The sequence below is a fragment of the Salminus brasiliensis genome, chromosome 4 (assembly GCF_030463535.1).
Source record: "Salminus brasiliensis chromosome 4, fSalBra1.hap2, whole genome shotgun sequence".
NCBI classification, from domain to species: Eukaryota; Metazoa; Chordata; class Actinopteri; order Characiformes; family Bryconidae; genus Salminus; species Salminus brasiliensis.
In genome coordinates, this window is record NC_132881.1 from 40,960,713 (window position 1) to 40,979,861 (window position 19,149).

The 19,149-nt window shown below is 40.3% G+C and overlaps 2 protein-coding genes and 1 non-coding gene across 3 annotated transcripts; 2 read left to right on the forward strand and 1 right to left on the reverse strand.

Annotated features, from left to right (window-relative positions):
• The first annotated feature begins 543 nt into the window (after window positions 1-543).
• cyp2u1 (cytochrome P450, family 2, subfamily U, polypeptide 1) lies at window positions 544-8,090 on the forward strand. The gene is made up of 5 exons (XM_072678472.1): window positions 544-1,114; window positions 3,054-3,707; window positions 4,552-4,713; window positions 4,901-5,068; window positions 6,868-8,090. The coding sequence occupies exons 1-5, from the start codon at window positions 667-669 to the stop codon at window positions 7,044-7,046; spliced, it is 1,611 nt and encodes a 536-aa protein (XP_072534573.1). The 5' UTR covers window positions 544-666; the 3' UTR covers window positions 7,047-8,090.
• On the reverse strand, window positions 6,440-6,512 carry trnak-cuu (transfer RNA lysine (anticodon CUU)). The gene has a single exon. It is a non-coding gene; the product is annotated as a tRNA-Lys (tRNA).
• Window positions 8,091-9,754: 1,664 nt separating the features above from the next.
• On the forward strand, window positions 9,755-16,483 carry hadh (hydroxyacyl-CoA dehydrogenase). The gene is made up of 8 exons (XM_072677092.1): window positions 9,755-9,945; window positions 10,845-10,973; window positions 12,043-12,200; window positions 13,803-13,929; window positions 14,210-14,299; window positions 14,390-14,462; window positions 14,581-14,697; window positions 16,115-16,483. Exons 1-8 carry the CDS (start codon window positions 9,829-9,831, stop codon window positions 16,231-16,233), a joined length of 930 nt encoding a protein of 309 aa, XP_072533193.1. The 5' UTR covers window positions 9,755-9,828; the 3' UTR covers window positions 16,234-16,483.
• The last annotated feature ends 2,666 nt before the right edge of the window (window positions 16,484-19,149 follow it).

The window sequence follows — 19,149 nt, forward strand, 5'->3', positions numbered from 1 at the left end:
TATCAGAGGAGCCGGGTATCTGTTTGAAGCTAACATGTTAATAAGATATATATATATATATATATATATATATATATATATATATATATATATATATATATAAAATATATGTAAATATGTGCACTCTTAAAAAATGTAAAGTGAAATTATTAGTAGTAGTAGTAGCATTAACAACAGCAACAACAACAACAATAATAATAATAATAATAATAATAATAATAATAATGTTTTATTTAATTTATAATGGAAATTACATTTAAGTACAAATCTCAAGGTGCTACTCAGACAATCATTAGTAAAATAGTGGGGGGACTAATTATTTATTTATTTAATGAATTAACAGAAGGAGAGATCCCACACTATACGCAGTGTGGTGCAGTGAGTGCAGTCCATGAGTCTGAACTAAACGGCGTCGACGAGGCTGCTGATTGGACCAGCCACTCACTTGTACCCGCCCACTTTCTCCAATCTGGACCGACCGTCCAATGAGGAGCCGATGAACGCGGCCAATAAGGAGACGCATAGGCAGCCACGTCCCAACCACAACAACAACGGCAGCTCGACAGGGACATGGACATGATCAGCGAAACCCGGTCAGAGCTTTAGACCGAGCTCTGCTTCTCCCACAGTCCGGGCTCGCTGGTGTGTTTGGTCAGTAACGCTGGGATGGAAATTGAGCTCCGTCAGCTCTGGCAGGAGGTCCGCCTCTCGCCACTCTCTTCCGTCAACATCGCAGCGCTGGCCGTGTTTCTCGTCGTGTTCGTCTTGCTGAGGCACTACATACAAACCAGGCGCTACCTGAACATCCCTCCGGGTCCAACGCCGCTGCCCATCGTGGGCAATTTTGGTAGTTTATTCTTGCCCCCGTTCGTTCTGAAAATCTTCGCCCGCCGCGATGATTATGAGAAGAGCAAAGCCCACCCGCTGTCCCCGCAGGTGGGCCTGATGCAGCTGTCCAGACTGTACGGGAACGTGTACAGCATCTTCGTGGGGAATCAGCTGATAGTCGTGCTAACGGGCTATGAGATGATTAAAGATGCGATGACCAACTACGCAGATGTGTTCTCGGACAGACCGGACATACCTCTCGTTTCTATCCTGACCAAACGGAAAGGTAAGGGGGGGATGCCAGTGCCAGTGCCAGTGCCAGTGCTACCTTTTCAGGGGCCTATGTGGTTTGGCCTGATCCTACTACAGACAGTGTTGCAGTACAGTAGGCTAGAGGCTTCTTAACCCTTCCAGGCACCTTCAGCAGCACCTGTTATCAACAGCGTCTCTCATTCAGCTCCATAATTTAAGGGACACTCCGGCCAAGCTCCAAAAACACACCCCTAATGACCTGTCATGAAGGTGGGAGGAGCTATTAAAGACTTCTGCAGCTGCTTTGGGTGGGTTGTTGGGGCTCTGGGTGCATCCCAATTACAAGCTGATTACTCATACTAACTAGTAGTGTTGCACGGATACCGTATCAGTACAGCATCAGTATCAGCAGCCTGATGCCCTACACATACACTTAACTACTCACACATGTTCAGGGAACAGAGGTCCCCTTGATGTAAAAATACTATGTGCAATACCTCCCCCCCTCCTCCCACATGTGCAATTAAGAGTAATTTGCAATAACCTGTAAATAATATTGTTATGGCTTTTTTAATTCTTATTTATATTGTGTATATAGTGTAAATTATTATTTATCTACATTTTTTTGTAACTGAGTGTCTTGATATCCCTTTCTGCTGTGACACTGAGAATTTCCCCACTGTTGGATTAATAAAGGATTATTTTATCTTATATTTATATATATTTTTTTTTACCTAGAATTTATTTTGCTCACATACTTTACTAACGTTTAAACAACCAGTAAAAAAACAGTCATAAATAGTCATTACCATTAAACAACATTGAAACACCCATGTGGTGTTTTGTGGGTTTTTTTTGTGTTGTTCTGAAACCAAAAGTTGAGTTTCAGCAGCTTGTTTAAAAGCCACTGAAGTTTAGTTCCTTGGACGTGGGTCTGAATGTGGAATGGCTGCAGAAGCACTACTTGTTTCCAAACTGGCATTTTTTTCACTGCTCTGAAATGTGAAATTTTAACACCAATTACAAAGCTGTTTGCAAGATTTTCCTTCCCTACTTGCACATGTTACTGCATTGTGACAGTTTTTATATTTTCATATCTCTGAAACTTTTCAAATGCCACAATGCAGTAACACGTACAAGTAGGGAAGCATAATCCCTAGTTACATTTTTCTAATAAAAAAGTAAAACCTATAAGAAGTAGCATCGGTACTTGGTATCGGCAGGTACTTGCAAATCTGGTATCGGCATTGTTGAGTACACCCAAAAATCCTCAATGCATGCTTAGAACTGGTTGGTCTATTGTCCCACAATGCATTGCAAAACAGAAACAGGGAGGAGCTACTTACATTGAAAAATGGCAGACTATGATGCAAGTGCAGTGGCAACATGTGCATCAACTGGTGCATCAACCGCTACAGTTCACTACCATTACTGTTAGCCCTTCAGTCTGTTGCAGGTTCCTCGATAATGGTGATTAAACACCTAAGCTATAGTTGCACAATAAGAAGGGTCTCCGTTTCTGGTCCTGGTGGTTTTCTTTACTAAAACAAATGAGTTGATCCAGGTGTGTTTGTAGTTTTTCAGAGGTTTACTCATCAGAAGAGGCTTTTTCCTCAGTTGGCCCAGAGTGTCCCTTTAAATGATGAGCTGGATCAGGTGTGTTGGGGTGGGCATCAGTTGAAGCTGTGAAGCTGAGAACCACTGGTCTAGGACCTGCTCTTGGGACGTGCAGGACATAACCAAATGCAGGGTAAAATGTAACATGAATGATGAGTATGTTCTGGTCCTGGAGGTCTTCGTTCAGCACAGTTTGGTGATTTCTCAACTCAAACAGGTGAATTTAACCGTGTGTGTTTGAGCAGAGAAATGACCAGAGCATTTTGAGTACAAGCATTTGGGCCAGATTTTAACACACTTGCACTAAAATGTCATGACATACCAATGTCTAAACAAGGGTATGACTTGGTCTGCAGGTATTGTGTTTGCACCTTATGGCCCAGTCTGGCGAAAGCAGCGGAAGTTCTGCCACACAGCGCTACGAAATTTTGGACTCGGTAAGCTGAGCCTGGAGCCTTGTATATATGAGGGCTTCACCATTGTTAAGGCTGAGCTGCTCAGACGAAGTCAAGAAGCAGGAGGATCGGGATTGGACCTGACCCCCTTGATCAACAACGCTGTGTCCAATGTCATCTCGTCCATCAGCTTGGGTCAGCGCTTCCACCACCAGGACGAGGAGTTTCGCACCCAGATGAACCTCATGGCCAGTGGCCTGGAGATCAGTGTCAACAGCCCTGCCCTTCTCATCAACATCTTCCCATGGCTATACTACTTACCCTGGGGGGTCTTCAAACAGCTCCGCAAAGTGGAGAGGGACATCACAGCTTTCCTTAAGAAGATCATAGCCAAACATAGAGCCAGTCTGGACACTGAAAACCCCAGAGATTTAATAGACATCTACCTGGTGGAGATGCTGGCCCAGCAAGAAGCAGCAGAGTCAGAAGAAGGTGGATTCTCAGAAGATTATCTCTTCTTCATAATAGGGGACCTTTTCATTGCAGGGACTGATACCACCACTAACAGCATACTGTGGATGGTGCTGTACATGTGTTTATATCCTGATGTCCAAGGTATGCACACAAACACCTATGAAAACATAAAATTAGGGTTATTGGGATATTAGCTATTTGCATGTTATCTATCTTGCTTAATGAGGTCTAATAACACTTTGCTCTGGTAGGGCTGGTCAGTGTAGAAGGTTATCTATTAATAACTTTGTAATTAACACATGACCTGTACAAGATAAATAAAATTATTATTATATTTTTACTTTATTCTTGAGAAAATTGTAGTATAATCAGGTCAAATGATTACTTATTGTCCCAGGATTTCAAAATTATGTCATTTTTTTTACTCAAGACAATATGTGGTCATTTCCACATAAGTCATTATTAGGAGGAAATTTAGTCAGAAAAGGCTAAAACTGATCATATTGAGAAGATTATGTGCAAAATACTGTTTTTCCATCATGGGCTCCTCCTACATTTGTGGAGTGCAATTCACTTTCCACTGCAGTTAATATGTTATAGGATTTTACACTAATATGAAAGTTCCGTAGTGGAGAAGCTGCACAGAGTGGCAATCACAGAGACAGTTAGTCAATCTCCCTATTACAGTCAGTCAGCTTGCCCCTAAACTCTTATTATGGACACTAAAAAGCTGGTGTGCTTATTCAGGAAATTGCTACATCAGTAAATCTGCCCTATTTTTTGTTTGGAAAAAGGACTAGCTAAGTGGTGGGGAGTCCTGGGGGTCCTGGAGTCCTGGTTTGGTGATTTTCCTTTTCAAACACATCCAATTTCATCAGGTGTTATTAGAGCAGAAAGATAAACAAACCGTGCTGGACTCCGGCCCTCCATTTCCACCTTGACCTAACAGGTCCCATAAAATATTGTTGTTTCTTTGACCCCACAGAGAAAGTTCAGAAAGAGGTCGATGCCGTGGTGGGATCTGGGAGACTTCCATCCCTGACAGATAAGGGAACTCTACCATACACAGAGGCCACCATAATGGAAGTGCAGAGAATGACAGTGGTGGTGCCACTGTCCATACCTCACATGGCTTCCAAGACCACAGGTCAGGAACTGAAACTTGCTTACATGTTTGTTTGTTTGTTTGTTTTTTTTTATCTGGAAAAAATTGCTAGTGCAAATCATTTGGGTCTTGTGATCTTCTTTTCATGTTGTTTTCCATCTTCAAAGCTAAAAGCATGTGAAGAGAGAAAGAACAAGCAGCTTTGTAAACTGAATTTGTCTTTTCACAGAATTTCGAGGCTATACAATTCCTAAGGGCACTGTTATCATCCCCAATCTCTGGTCGGTCCATAGAGATCCCACTGTGTGGGAGAATCCAGATGACTTCTGTCCTTCACGGTTTCTAGATGAACAGGGACAGCTTCTTAGGAGGGAGTATTTCATTCCGTTTGGAATAGGTACAGTTTATTATTCAACTTCACTGCTGTGAGCAAAGCCACAGTCAGCAGCTTGATGGTGGCCTTAGTTTTGGAATATTCAACAATACAAAATGAGGAAGCTGAGGGAACATTTCTCAAAACAAAGCTCTGCATGCTAAAATAGCCAGTCTCTCATTCAGCTCCATAGTTAAAGGGACACTCCGGCTGGCATTTTTTCACTTCTCTGAAATGTGAATTTTTAACACATATCTCATGAGAAGTTCCCCAGCTGGCCTCAGTGTCCCTTTAAATGATGAGCTGGATCAGGTGTGTTGGGGTGGGCATCAGTTGAAGCTGTCTGTGCAGTGCTGTGGGTCCCAAGACCAGGATTAAGAACCACTGGGACATGGGACGTGCTAAAATAGCCAGTCAGTCATATACAGAACTCCATTTAACAGCTGCACAGGTTTTGTGTACAGCACAGATAATTACTCCAATATTTTGGCTCACACTAATGGAGACCAGTTGTACTTATAAGATGAAATAACTAGAAAGAACAGACTCTGAGTTTGACTGTAAAACAAAATGCAAACTCCTGACTGTGGCCTTAAATAACCCTTGTTGTCTGTGTGTGTGTGTGTGTGTGTGTGTGTGTGTGTATATATATATATATATATATATATATATATTTTTTTTTTTTTTTTTTATTATTATTATTATTTTTTTTAATATTATTATTTAATAATATTTATTTCTTTTAATTTTTCTTGATATATTGGAACAGTGGTCCTGGAGTCCCCCACTCTACACATGACCTGCTGATAATACATGATTCACAGGCTAAATGTAGTCTAAACATTAATTACATCACGAATATCTAATTACTAATTAAAAATGTGTAGCTTCTAATACCGTCCCTTCTCCTTTCATGAGCCGACAGCAGAGTGGCGCAGCGGAAGCGTGCTGCCTATAACCCAGAAGTCGATGGGTCGAAACCATCCTCTACTAACTGTTTTTCCACCCCATCCCACATCATTCCAGTCTTGCGCAAATAGTCTGAAATATCATCACACACATCGTGGAACCTTTTTCAGCTCATTAAATTAGATGGAAAAACTGTAACATTGTAGACATTCGTATTACGCCACCTACTGGGTATCAGCGAAATGCAAGTGTTTACAATGTGCGCTTACTTTAAACTGCACTTCGACTCAATGGAGCAAGAGTGTCTTAAAACATTGCTCTGCTGAATAAAAATAAAATGTAAAAATAAATAAATACCTCATAAAAGTCTGCAATTATAACATTAAGACGTTTTTACAAGAACTTTAGACTCAGAATCATTCATAAAACATGTAATTAATGGTTAGACAGACTAGTGTTTAATATGGCGGCAATAAAAACATGTTGCGCCCAACGTGGGGCTCGAACCCACGACCCTGAGATTAAGAGTCTCATGCTCTACCGACTGAGCTAGCCGGGCTATGAGATCAGGTCTACCACATGGCTCAAAAGGAGTAGAAATGTGCAGATAAACTTTTGAAGTCTTTTTGGAGCATTTCTATTGGTTTTAGAAAATTTATTTAGAATTATTCACACAGTGTACAGGGCAGCTACAGGGTTCAAAACTAAAAATAGACAAAAATGGAGATACACATGGCACTGCAGGGGTCGCCATTAGACCTAATTTACTGGGGCACATGACCTATGTAATGGGCATTCATAAATATTTAAAGAAACTCCATATGAGACAATATGATAGCTCATAGCTATCATTTCCTCATAATTGATTTAGAAGTGATGTTTAAGCAAAACTGTCTTTTCTGGTCCTTGTCCAGGTCGGAGGGTGTGTATGGGAGAGCAGCTGGCAAAGATGGAGCTTTTCCTAATGTTCACCAGCCTCATGCAGGCCTTTACCTTCCGCCTTCCAGACGGCCAACCACCTCCGCCCATGCATGGGCGTTTCGGCCTCACTCTGGCCCCCTGCCCATTTAAAGTCTGTATAACACCACGCTGAACCAATCAGAGTGGCACAGAGATCACCATCAGATGGCTGAGCCAGTAATATTTTAAAAGCTGATCTTGCGCTACAGTGCTTTTATAAAAAACTGGGTCTTGACCAGTACTTTGCACCTGAAACTCAGCTGGCATCCAGAAGAGGGCTACTGTTCATTAACATACCAGTTTGATTTTGGTTTTGGCTGGACTGCATACTAATTCAGAATTTGATTGTGAAATCAGTGTTATTTGACTGACAAATGTCTTTGATATATTCATATATTCCCAACTATTTCAAACTTTGAAAAAAGGAAACAAAAGCATTTCACAATTTCTGACACTTCATTTCAGCTTTTGCACTTTCTTAGCATACATGATAGGGAAACTCTCCCTCTCATGCCCTATTCTTAATTATATGCACTTTATTCAAATGTTGCTTACTTTCATTAATTACATACCTTTTAATGTATCGATTTTATGTCATTCTAATTCATTATTGCACCAAAGGGAAATGATAGAAACGATTCCATTTTTATTGTTGCCTGTAAGTGATTGCTTTCTGTAAAAACAATGCATAATCAAATTGAATTGATGTTTATTTACACATTTCATTTGAACACATGCTGTAAATTGCTATCGCTGATATGCACATTGCATTTAACAGCAGTCAGGATGAACTCATGGAACTGAACTGAGTATTAAATACAAGTAAAACAGTGTATGCTGCTTTCTATGCACAATGTTCTGACCTACTTTCAGCATTTCCATGTAGAAAGATCCACTACTAGAAGGTTGACCCAAATACACGTTATGATAAACAGATTTGATAAGATGCAATGCAGAAACAATCAGAGCTGCTGTTTTATTACAGTGGTATATGCTGCTGATACAGCCCAGACTGTTTATGGCTGTATATTCTGCTTGACTACAGATAGCTTACAGAATTTGTATGCTGGCCGTCTCTAAACAGGAATGTCTCTTGCACATTGTACAATCAAATGCACCGTCTGTATAAAATACAAAGTATGAAAAGTATAAATTGGGATCGTTCCCAAAAAATGGGGCATTACTGTGTTGTGTTTACTGCTTGATGCCTTGCGACAGGGCCTCACTGGGGCTTAGGCGATTGGCCTAATTGTGTTAAACAGAGTAATAAATAAAGAAATTTTGCACCTGAAAAGAAAAACATGTCTCTGTATTAAAGTATGTAAATGTATATGTTAGACACATATTTGAAGTCATTTTAAGCAAAATACATTTATTTAATCCATATTAAATCAGTATTGATTGATTTTACTTATGATAAAATCTTGCATTAATAAATAATAAGGTATTACAATCACTCTATACAGAGCCCCTAAAGTATTAAATTAAAATATACTACCTTACTTCAGGGGCTCTGTACCTTAACTATGGCTAGGCAAATATCATGATATCATGACATTTTATTAGTTTTGGTATGTTAAAACACAAAAATGCACCAGTACTGACACATTAACAGACAACAACCATATTCACCATTTGTGATCCATGCAGTAAATACACACACTAGTGATCAAACAGTGCAAAGAGAGCACGCATGCCAGAGGAGCATGAGCAGGAAAGGTGAAGGGCCTTACTCAAGGGCTCAATAGCAACAGCTTGCCAAGACCAGTTATCAAACCCACAGCTCTCTTATCAATAGCCTGGTGCTCTAACTGCTGAACCACTGTGTGTGTATTTGTATGTATGTATGTATGTGTATGTATGTGTGTATGTGTGTATACATGTGTGTCTGCTAAATGCCGTAAATATGTATGTGTGTATGTATGTATGCATGTATGTGTATGTATGTATGTATGTATGTGTGTCTGTATGTGTGTATGTATGTGTATGTGTGTATGTATGTGTGTATGTATGTATGTGTGTCTGTATGTATGTATGTATGTGTATGTGTGTATGTATGTGTGTATGTATGTGTGTATGTATGTATGTATGTATGTATGTGTGTCTGTATGTATGTATGTATGTGTATGTATGTGTGTATGTATGTATGTATGTATGTATGTGTATGTATGTTTGTGTATGTATGTGTGTATGTATGTATGTATGTATGTATGTGTATGTATGTGTATGTATGTGTGTATGTATGTATGTATGTATGTATGTGTATGTATGTTTGTGTATGTGTGTATGTATGTATGTGTATGTGTGTCTGTATGTATGTATGTGTGTATGTGTGTATGTATGTTTGTGTATGTATGTGTGTCTGTATGTATGTATGTGTGTATGTGTGTATGTATGTTTGTGTATGTATGTATGTCTGTATGAATGTATGTATGTATGTATGTATGTATGTATGTGTGTATGTATGTTTGTGTATGTGTGTATGTATGTATGTGTATGTGTGTATGTATGTATGTATGTATGTATGTGTGTCTGTATCTATGTATGTATGTCTGTATGCCATCAAAAACATAGCAATATAGCACTTTTATAGCTGTATTATGGAAGTAATAGTAAAAGTCTGGACAGGGAACAGGTCAAATTTGTCAAATGTGGGTATACATTTATTATCAAGGCATATGACAATATGTACTAAACATTTTTAAATCACTTCAATTTGCTTTTAAATATTTTTATATTAATGTTCATGTACCTGAAGAATCACATAAACATGATATATCAGGTGTACTCTAAGCCAGGTTTAAATGGGTAAGTGTGTGAAAGGTCGTGGTCTAGAAATGAGCTCATGAGCACAGTGACCTTCCTCCTGCAGAAGACAGCCGTCCTGAAAGCCGCAGCCCTACACACACACAGCCATGGCCTTCTTCACACACCAACTTAGCAGAACCCTGTGCTCTTCTGCTGCCAGAAATGCAGCCATTAAGCATATCACTGTAATCGGAGGTGGATTGATGGGTTCGGGCATTGCGCAGGTAAAAACGCTTCACTGGAACTTAGCGCTAGCTCGTTAGCTCGCTAGCTGCTAACTGACGTTAGCTAGCTTTGCTGCACGCTGACTCCCTGTTTTATATTAATTGCAGTGAATTATCTAGGTTATATGGTTATATGGGGACGGTTTAATAGTCTAGAACATCTGCTGTGTTGTCTAATTCATCGTGTCTAACAAAATATGACTGCTAGCTAAGCTGTTAGCTAATGGGGTGACTGGGGTACAAGCTGGCTTGGTGGCATTTTCCGTTCCACCTTAAAAAGCGCAGGCGTTCAGCCAGGCACAGGGCAAGGACTGCATGTAACCACTGTACTTTTTAAGGTGGAATTGCAAAAGTGAGTAAGAAGCCAACCTCAACTTTGTCCCAGATACAGTAAGAGGTTGTGGGCAGGTAGCTATCTCTAGCTAGTTACAGTATGGACAAAAGTATTGAGACACCTGCTTATTAATGGCTTCTATCGAAATCAAGGGTATTACAATGAGTCTATGCTGCTTTTGGTGGAGGAACTAGCTAGCTAGATTTTGGAGCTTAATATCATACAGTGAAATAATGGCTCAAATAGATGCTGAAGTTTTTACACAATAAATAACTTTGGTTTAAGGGTAGCTTTAAGTCTTTAAGTGCCAAGAACAAATATAGCTAGCTTGCTGCAGTGGAAACTAATGCTTTCACTGGTTGGTCTCTGGAGATCTCTTGAGATGGTCTACAACATGGTGCTTAGGCTTCAAAGTCAGAGGTGTGAGCAGCAGTACAGCAGGGTAGAGGCTGAAGCCGCTGACCTGAATGAAGTATTTACTGTAACTAAACAAAAATTCAACTATATTCTCCAACATCAGTAGTTAAACTAATCTTGCCATGCCCTGCTCCCCTTGTCTGCTCAGGTTGCTGCAACTACAGGACATTCAGTGGTGCTGGTGGACACATCTGAGGACATCCTAAAGAAGTCTGCCAAAAGTATCGAGGGCAGCCTGAAGAGAGTGGTGAAGAAGAAGTTTGCAGACAAACCTGAGGTTGGCTTTCTTCTACAGTGACAGTGACTTGAAGTTGAAGCTTATTTTCGTCCCTCACGCACAAAAATTACAAGTTACAGTGAAGACAAAATAATATTCTCAAGAACTTGAACTTGGTGCCAAAACGTTGTGTTATGTATCACAACAATATCAGGCGGCAACTAGATCCACTGGACAGGTCAAGACAGGTGGGAGACTGTAGGTAAAGTGCAAACTCAGGGCCCTAAAACTAAGCCACGGTTATTGTTGGCAGGTTTTGGTGTGGTGCAACTTCACTGCCTGCCAGTGGCCTACCACACCGGGGTTCAATTCTTGGTTTGGGTGTCTATACTGCTCTATACCAGTAAGAGTCCTTGGACTCCTAACACTACACTGGCCCACCTCTGTAATGCGAGTAACCTTGTTATTGCATAAACAGTCACAGTTACAGGAGCTGATTGTGGTTATTTTAGCTGATCACAGTTATTTAGATACAGATGTTGGGTTTCTCAATTTTATTACCAGTTTGAGGTTGGTGTAGTGTACCGAGCAACACTGACATCCCCTAAACTAGGGTTCAGTTCCCCAGCAGGGCAAACCGCACTACATCCACTAGTCCTTGGGCAGGACTCCTAACACTACATTTACCTGAGTGAGAGCGTCAGCCAAATGCCGTAAGTGTAAATGACTGTAAGCATTGGGACAAGCATCATAATGTCATATATGATAAATCAGCTAATAGTATTGTAGATATTCTAGGTACTTAAAGAACTCTGAACTCTACTAGTGCAGTGCACTGAAATCTGTATTAAAAATGACTGTACTCTTAGGTTTTAATCATTAGTTCTTAAGTATATAGCTATTATATATTACTTTATTATTATATAACTATTATATATTATATGCATTATTCAATATAGCCAGGTTAACAATATAGCTATAGTTCAGTTGCTTTAGGCTTGTATAAAAAAAAGTTAACTAGTTAATTGCATTCATAATTGGCAGTTAATCATTAATTGAAATTTCATGACAGGCCTATCTAGAACATCAGAGAACGGCATAATTATTTATTTTTCCTTTTATTAATTAGGCCGGAGAGGAGTTTGTTCAGAAGGTGCTGAAGAACATTTCCACAAGTACAGATGCTGCCGCAGTGGCGCAGAAAACCGACCTGGTGGTGGAGGCGATTGTGGAGAATCTAAAAGTTAAACAGGATCTCTTTTCTGCACTGGATAAAGTGGCTCCAGAGTAAGCAAGAGCCAGTCTCTCAGATTCCCTCTGATTAATCAGTTATTTCTGATGGAAAAAAGCACAGTGTGATTTTATATGAATGTCACTTGCAGCTCATTCAAACAGGCAGAGAAATTGTGAATTGTATACTTTCATTCATCGCCACTTACCACTTAGAATAGCAGACATTTATGGCCTCAGTTTGCTGATTTTGCATGCAGTCTTGTTTTGCCTTTTTTTTTGCTGTGTTTTTGCATTTGTTCGACCGCAGACACAGGCCTGTTAGTAGAAGGGGAAAAAATCCATTAGTAAATCTAATGGAAATGTGGTTTATAATCACATAGTGAAATAGACCATTATACTGGTAGGTGTAAGATTTTGTTAGCCCCAGTGAAAGTGTTGCTAATCGGATCATAAATGGTTACAGCATTCTTAATTGTTAAATTGATAGCTTTATCTTGTTATTGCTGTGTCATATTTCAAAGCTAAATTTATAACAATAGGAATTGTTGCTGATCGGACTGTCAACGGCCACAGCAACATAGGGAGGGAGGTGCCTACCTGGTAGAGCTTGAGATGTAGTGGATAATAGGAGTATAGAGGAAAGGGATGTGCTAAGCCCAATATTTGACTTATTTAACTTTCTAAAAACCAAACCAAACCAAATCTCAAACCAAAAAAAATAAAAATTGCACACAAAAAAAAGTATCACAAAAAAAACCCAAAAAGTATCACAAATAAGTGAGGTGAAGTGAAGTGAAGTGATTAGTGAATCAATAAAGGAGAAAAATAAAAAGCAGTTCTGGTAATAGATATTTTCTGTGACGTAGCAGGAGCACGTGTAGCATGTTTGGTCAGATGGCCTGTCAGAACTGATGTTTTTTTCTGAGTTAATGCTCCCTTCCAGGTAGTCCAATAGGTGGCAGCGAAGTGTGAGAGCAACCTTATTCAATGGCCACTGACCGCTCTGCCTGTTGTCTCTGAAGTGTTAAAGCCACAACTTTCGGACAGATGTTAAAACTTATGCAAACACATCACATTATTCAGACATTTGATGTGATATTCAGACATTCATGCAAATCAGTAGCTAATGAGGAAAATATAGAATAACTGATTAGTTTGCGTTTTTTCCAGATGGTCATCAGAGGGTTCCTCTGAATCCTGCTTTATCACATCTAAAGCTGTTGAATGGCTTGAGTGTGTTAGAGCAGGGAGAACACTCACCTGTGCCACAGTGTTGGTGGTAAAAGCAACTGTTACATTTCAGTGCTTATCAACAGTGGGATAAACAGAGCCATATGGAAGACTGCATATCAGCTGATATCAGCAGAAAAGCTATCCCAAAGAAACTACATAGAAGTAATGATCACCTGATAAGCCTGTGTGATGTTAGGTGTTTGTTTGTCTCTGTGGTGTAGTGGAGTGTTTGAGTAGTTCAAGCATGACTCTCATTCATACAAGTGAAGTGCTTCAATTAAAGCTTTGTTTTTAAAATGGACATTTATGCCGGTATCTAAGATGAAGGAAGTGGGTTGTGCCATCTTAAAAGACTGTGCTGTTGGAAACAAACTGTCACTTTTCTTATACTGACTCGTTTTGTCCTTTTTTTTTTGTCATTAGACACACTATCTTTGCCAGCAACACATCCTCCCTGCCTATTGCAGACATTGCCAGCTCTACAGCCCGGTTAGATCGATTTGGGGGTCTCCATTTCTTCAACCCTGTTCCTATGATGAAGTTAGTTGAGGTAAGAAAGGGCTGTCGCATATTTCCTTATGATCTATAGCCTTTGTTGGTCAAATGGGTTAAATAATCCATGCTTTAGTGTCTTTCTGGTTTGGCCTCATTAGCCCAGCATTGCAAAATACAAGCTAGGTAAACAAAAATCAGTTATATTGCATGTGATAATTCATTTTACGTCATCATAAACAGACTAATGTAGAGCCTTATGAGTGGTACTGATGTCTGTGCTGGCCCTTATTAGTGGGAGATCACAGGGCTTAATTAATTGAATAGTTTTGATTTAGGTGATCAAGGCACCAGGAACGAGCCAACAAACATTTGATGCACTCCTTGATTTCACCAAAGCCTTAGGAAAGCATCCTGTGTCATGCAAAGTAAGTGTTTCCTTAACCGTAATAACAGTAACAGTTTATAAATATCTTTAAATTGTGAGGTCCCCTCATGCAGTATTGTTCTTCTCTAAGGACACTCCGGGCTTTATTGTAAACCGGCTGCTTGTGCCTTACCTGATGGAGGCTGTCCGGCTACATGAACGAGGTACACACCTTACATGCACACTGAGGAACAGCATGCAGTTTTTTGTAACAGTTACAGTTCATTGAGAAATGCCTCTGTCAGCTGTAATAGAAATACTTCTTTAATTGCGCTTCATTAGGTCATGGTTCAAAAGAGGACATTGATGTAGCCATGAAGCTTGGTGCTGGATATCCCTTGGGGCCATTTGAGCTCCTGGACTACGTTGGTTTAGACACATCAAAGTTTATTATCGATGGTAAGTATTTCTGTAATTCATAAAGCTGCACAAAATACCACATTTCAGTTATATTGTTACAAATTGTTATTGTGATACGACTTCAAATACATTGTCCACTATAGCGTGATCGTGCTGTTCTGGTGAGCTGTACTTTTACTGATATATTTAATACTTCATTTTGGAGGAACAAGAAGAAGAACCACTCAGTCACCATTTGTGCTGCATAAACACACAGGAATTTGTCCTCTGCAATTAGCCTATCCATGCAGAGTACACACACACACACACACTAGGGAAAAGTGAGCACACGTGTCCTGGAGAGCAGCTGGAGCTGAGGTGCCTTTGCTCAAGAGTCCTTCAGTCATGCCCTGTCGGTACAGAGCCACGAAGCAGCGACCTTCTGGTGGCAAGACTGCTTCCCTAATCTTTGGGTCACGGCTATCCCAAAGCAATATTGTCATGGTATAATCCATTTAACATGACTTTTCTTTCTCTTAATAATTAAATAGTTTGCTTTTTTAATTGAGGGCTAAGCATCCTAAGATCTGAGTATCCAGGCTTCACATTCTCAACATTTTAAGGCAGCTCAGCAGCTTTTTTTTTTTCTTTTCATTCCAATAAAGCTGCAACACGCCTACTTTTACTCATTTAATAATTTGGGGTGGTTCAGTGAACTCCCACAGCGCCCCCACCCTGTGACTCTCTGAAATGCACATGGGGGAATCACATTTTGACATACCGTCCTCATTTTGAGATACTGTCAATTTTTAAATCATAAAATTGGCTCATATTGTCCCTTCAGCACTTCTTTATTGCACCGAAATGGCACGTCTTAGTGCGAATGGCTGTAAAATGCTGCATTTTTTAATTCTTTTAGCTTTGTCTTTTATGCCTTTGTCACGTATTATGGTGTAAAAGCCAACAGAATGCCAACGTTTGTGGTGTACTATTAATAAAAGGCGCTTTCTGTTGGTGATTTTTGGACTGAATGGCTTATCACAATATAGACTATTATAAAATAATAATAATAATAATAGGAAGAAGAAGACTGATTTACTACTTTATCTCTGTTTCTGTTGAACAGATGGGTAGAATTTTACATCTAACTGCACTCAGGGATAGATTTGAATGGTATGCTGTGATCTGCTGGTATACACATACACATAACAGGGCACCCATATCTCCACCAAATTTCTGACCAATGAAAGAACATGATGTGTGTTTATTATTTGTCATTGCAGTATGAAACTAACCAAACTAAATATCACAACCTCTTAATCTGTGGTGCAGACTTTATATATATATTTATAACTAAATTAACTAGGTGTGAAAAGAGCTCGGGACAGTGGGTACTGTAGTAACCATGTGGTGAAAATTCAAGAGAAACAAAAGGACTTTTGCTGACTGATTTTTTTTTTTGCTTGTGTGGTTGCAGGGTGGTATAACATGGAGCCTGAGAACCCCCTGTTTTCACCCAGCCCCTTGCTCAATAAGCTAGTGGCCGAGGGCAAGCTGGGCAAGAAGACAGGAGAGGGATTCTACAAGTACAAGTAACCAGAGCGCGAGTGAACCGGATCCGAGATCATGTACAGAGAATCGGAGCAAGCTAAGAGCAGACGACTGAATGATCATTAACTTGCAGTTGTGCAACAGTAAACAAACAGGAGAGATGTTAGTGCCTTGCTGTAAAGACCTGGAAGATAACGGCTCTTCACGAACTCTGCCCTTTACGTTTCGTTTATAAGTTTAATGTCAGGCTGACCCGAGTCGTGAGCCAGAATAAATAATGAATCTTTACAAAAAACATTTTCGGGTGTTTTGTCCAGGGTGATTTGTCCATGACCTGATTATTTCCTCCAGTCAATAATCCATTGTTGCTTCTTACTTATTTACAGCAGTAAAAAAAAGGCCTTATTTTCAAAGCATCTGTTGTGTTTGAAGGGCTTTGAGGGATCCTCTCTTATGAGCTAGAGGAATAAGATGCACAGCAAAATACCAGTCATGCCAAAAATCAGCACATTTCCTTGAAGACCACCAAACCTTTTCTTAAAAACATGGAAACCAGGGTGCAGAAACAAAGAATCACACTGAATATGTATGCTGTGGTGGAGGAGAGCTGCCACTGGAATTGGGTCTTTTCTGGTGCATGGGTCCTGATAGAGATGTAAAGGTGTAAAGCAAAAATCCTGTGGTGGATTTTCACATCCATCACTGGTTAAAGCCGTGCCATGCAGTGTTCTGGAGGCCCGTGTTGCAAGTTAATCTGCAGCAGAGATGTCCAGGCCGTTGGAACAAATCCTGGAATGGATTCTTCCATTGGCAGCATTACATTCCTATGCCATAGCAGTACCGCCACCATGTTTGACAGATGACGCTGTATGCTTTCCTTTCCTTCTTCATACTCCAGCTAATCCTGATTGCAGTTATTTTTTAATATTACAATTTTTGCTGTGTAATCTGGGCTTTTTGCTCAGTGTCACCAGTGGTTTGCATCTCGAAGAAAATCCTCTGTGTTTACATTCACTAAGGCGTCTCTTGATTGTAGACTTTGACAATGAAACGCTGACCTATTTGAGGCGTTCTTGGCCAGACTAGATGTTGTAAAGATTTTTCTTTTCCCACCAAGGAATGTTTTGTATCCAGGAAGCATCACTAGCAGTTTTGAGCAGGTTGAGTCTAGTGTACTACAATCTGCCTTAAAAGGCACTGATCAACCTCAGCCAGCAGATGGCAGTAGTTTACTGCCTTGTTATGTTGCTTTGAACATGTTGAATCTGGTTGCCTCATTTTTCCACCCTGAAGGACAACACCGCCAATACAGCTCTCCCAACACACACACTCTTAAGCACACATACACACACCACACAAAAGAGAATAAACAAGTGGTTGCTGCTACAGCCAGACTAAGCCATGAACATCACTTCACTCAGGGCCAGATGGGGCATTTGGAGACTCTAAGCAACGTCTTACTTGGGGGTCCCTCACCCACCCTAATAAAATTTGGATGCAAGAGTGAACAACAGTTACAACTTCATTCATTTTAATAAGAAAATAAAATTGCCTATACAATAGGACTCTCTGGAGCAGATGAGTTGGGGAGTTGGGGATGAGGTGAGGTGGTGATCATCCAACATCCTGAATTTACTAATGCTATTGTTGATGAATGCAATCACATCCTCACAGCAATGCTCCTCCAAAATCTAGTAGAAAGTCTTCTAAGTCTTCCCTAAACTGTAGAAACAGCTACTCCAACAAAAGCAGGGTCAAATCTTTTCAATACCCTTGATTTCAGAAGAAACAATGAATGAGCAGGTGTCCAAATACTTTAGGATTGTGAGTGACATGAGTACCGTAAAATCAAAAATAACAACTACATAGTTGCTGGGCCTGTTGTGGCTCAGAGGCCTTGAGCACGTCCCATATAGGTGCTCCAGACACTAGTGTCTGTTTGCAGGTAGTGGTTACTTGTGGTTTCCTCGTATCTGCTCTATAACAAGGTTATGAGTGAAAGCCTGCACTGGCCATTAATCTCCCACAGCTTGGTCTATACCAGAGTTCTTCACCTCTGAGCCTTGAATCCAAACAAATATTTTCTGATTTTTTTAATCATAGGGAGTTAATTGAACTCATTAGTCACCTCCTAGCTAGCAACAATGATTTGGCCCAAGTGCTGGGCCACATCTGGTACCCACATCCAACCCACATACTGCAAAGAATGACTGCCCAGAGTTGGGCCAGTCCCATGTGCCAGTCGTTTGAACCAGATGTAGTGGTCACAGCGGCTGTTTGGGTGCTCTCTCACAGCTGTAACTGACTGCATATGTAATGAATCCAGTTTTACAATAATCATTGTCATTATTAATGTTAAAATCATTATTATATTGCTATTATATTGTTAATACATACCAAATGGAACAGGGAAGAAAATCCACTGAACACACGAAAGGCGAGCTTTTCCCCCTACAGCTAAAGCGTGGCTCATTTCCTGGCACTAGAGCAGATCCCTGCGGACTTCACCTTTAACATGGCTTTTCCTCAATCCCAAATGTAACACTCTTGTTATATTGTGTCTAGACTGGGTGGGCTCCCCTCTGCTCTAATTTGTTGAAGCAGGTGTGTCTCCTAAGCACAGACACAAGAGTCTGCAAATCCTGCTGCTCAAAAAGACAGACAGCCCTGTTCTAGCACACTGATTAGCTTGTAGGCGAATTACCAAGTCTTTCATGTGCCGAATCAGGTGTGCTGGAGCAGGGGCCGGATGTAAAGAGCTCTGCCAGAGCATGATTCTCTAAATAAGAATCCCCAGCCCTTGTCCTTCTCCAGTCCTGAGGCAGGGGTGCCATTAGGCCTAATTTACTGGGGTATGTTGCTGTGCCCCACTAAAACAGTCCTGAATTTTATCCTGAATTGCTGAACAGAAGTACAGGAAACACCATGCGAATTTACTACAGGCACTACATTTCCCATAAT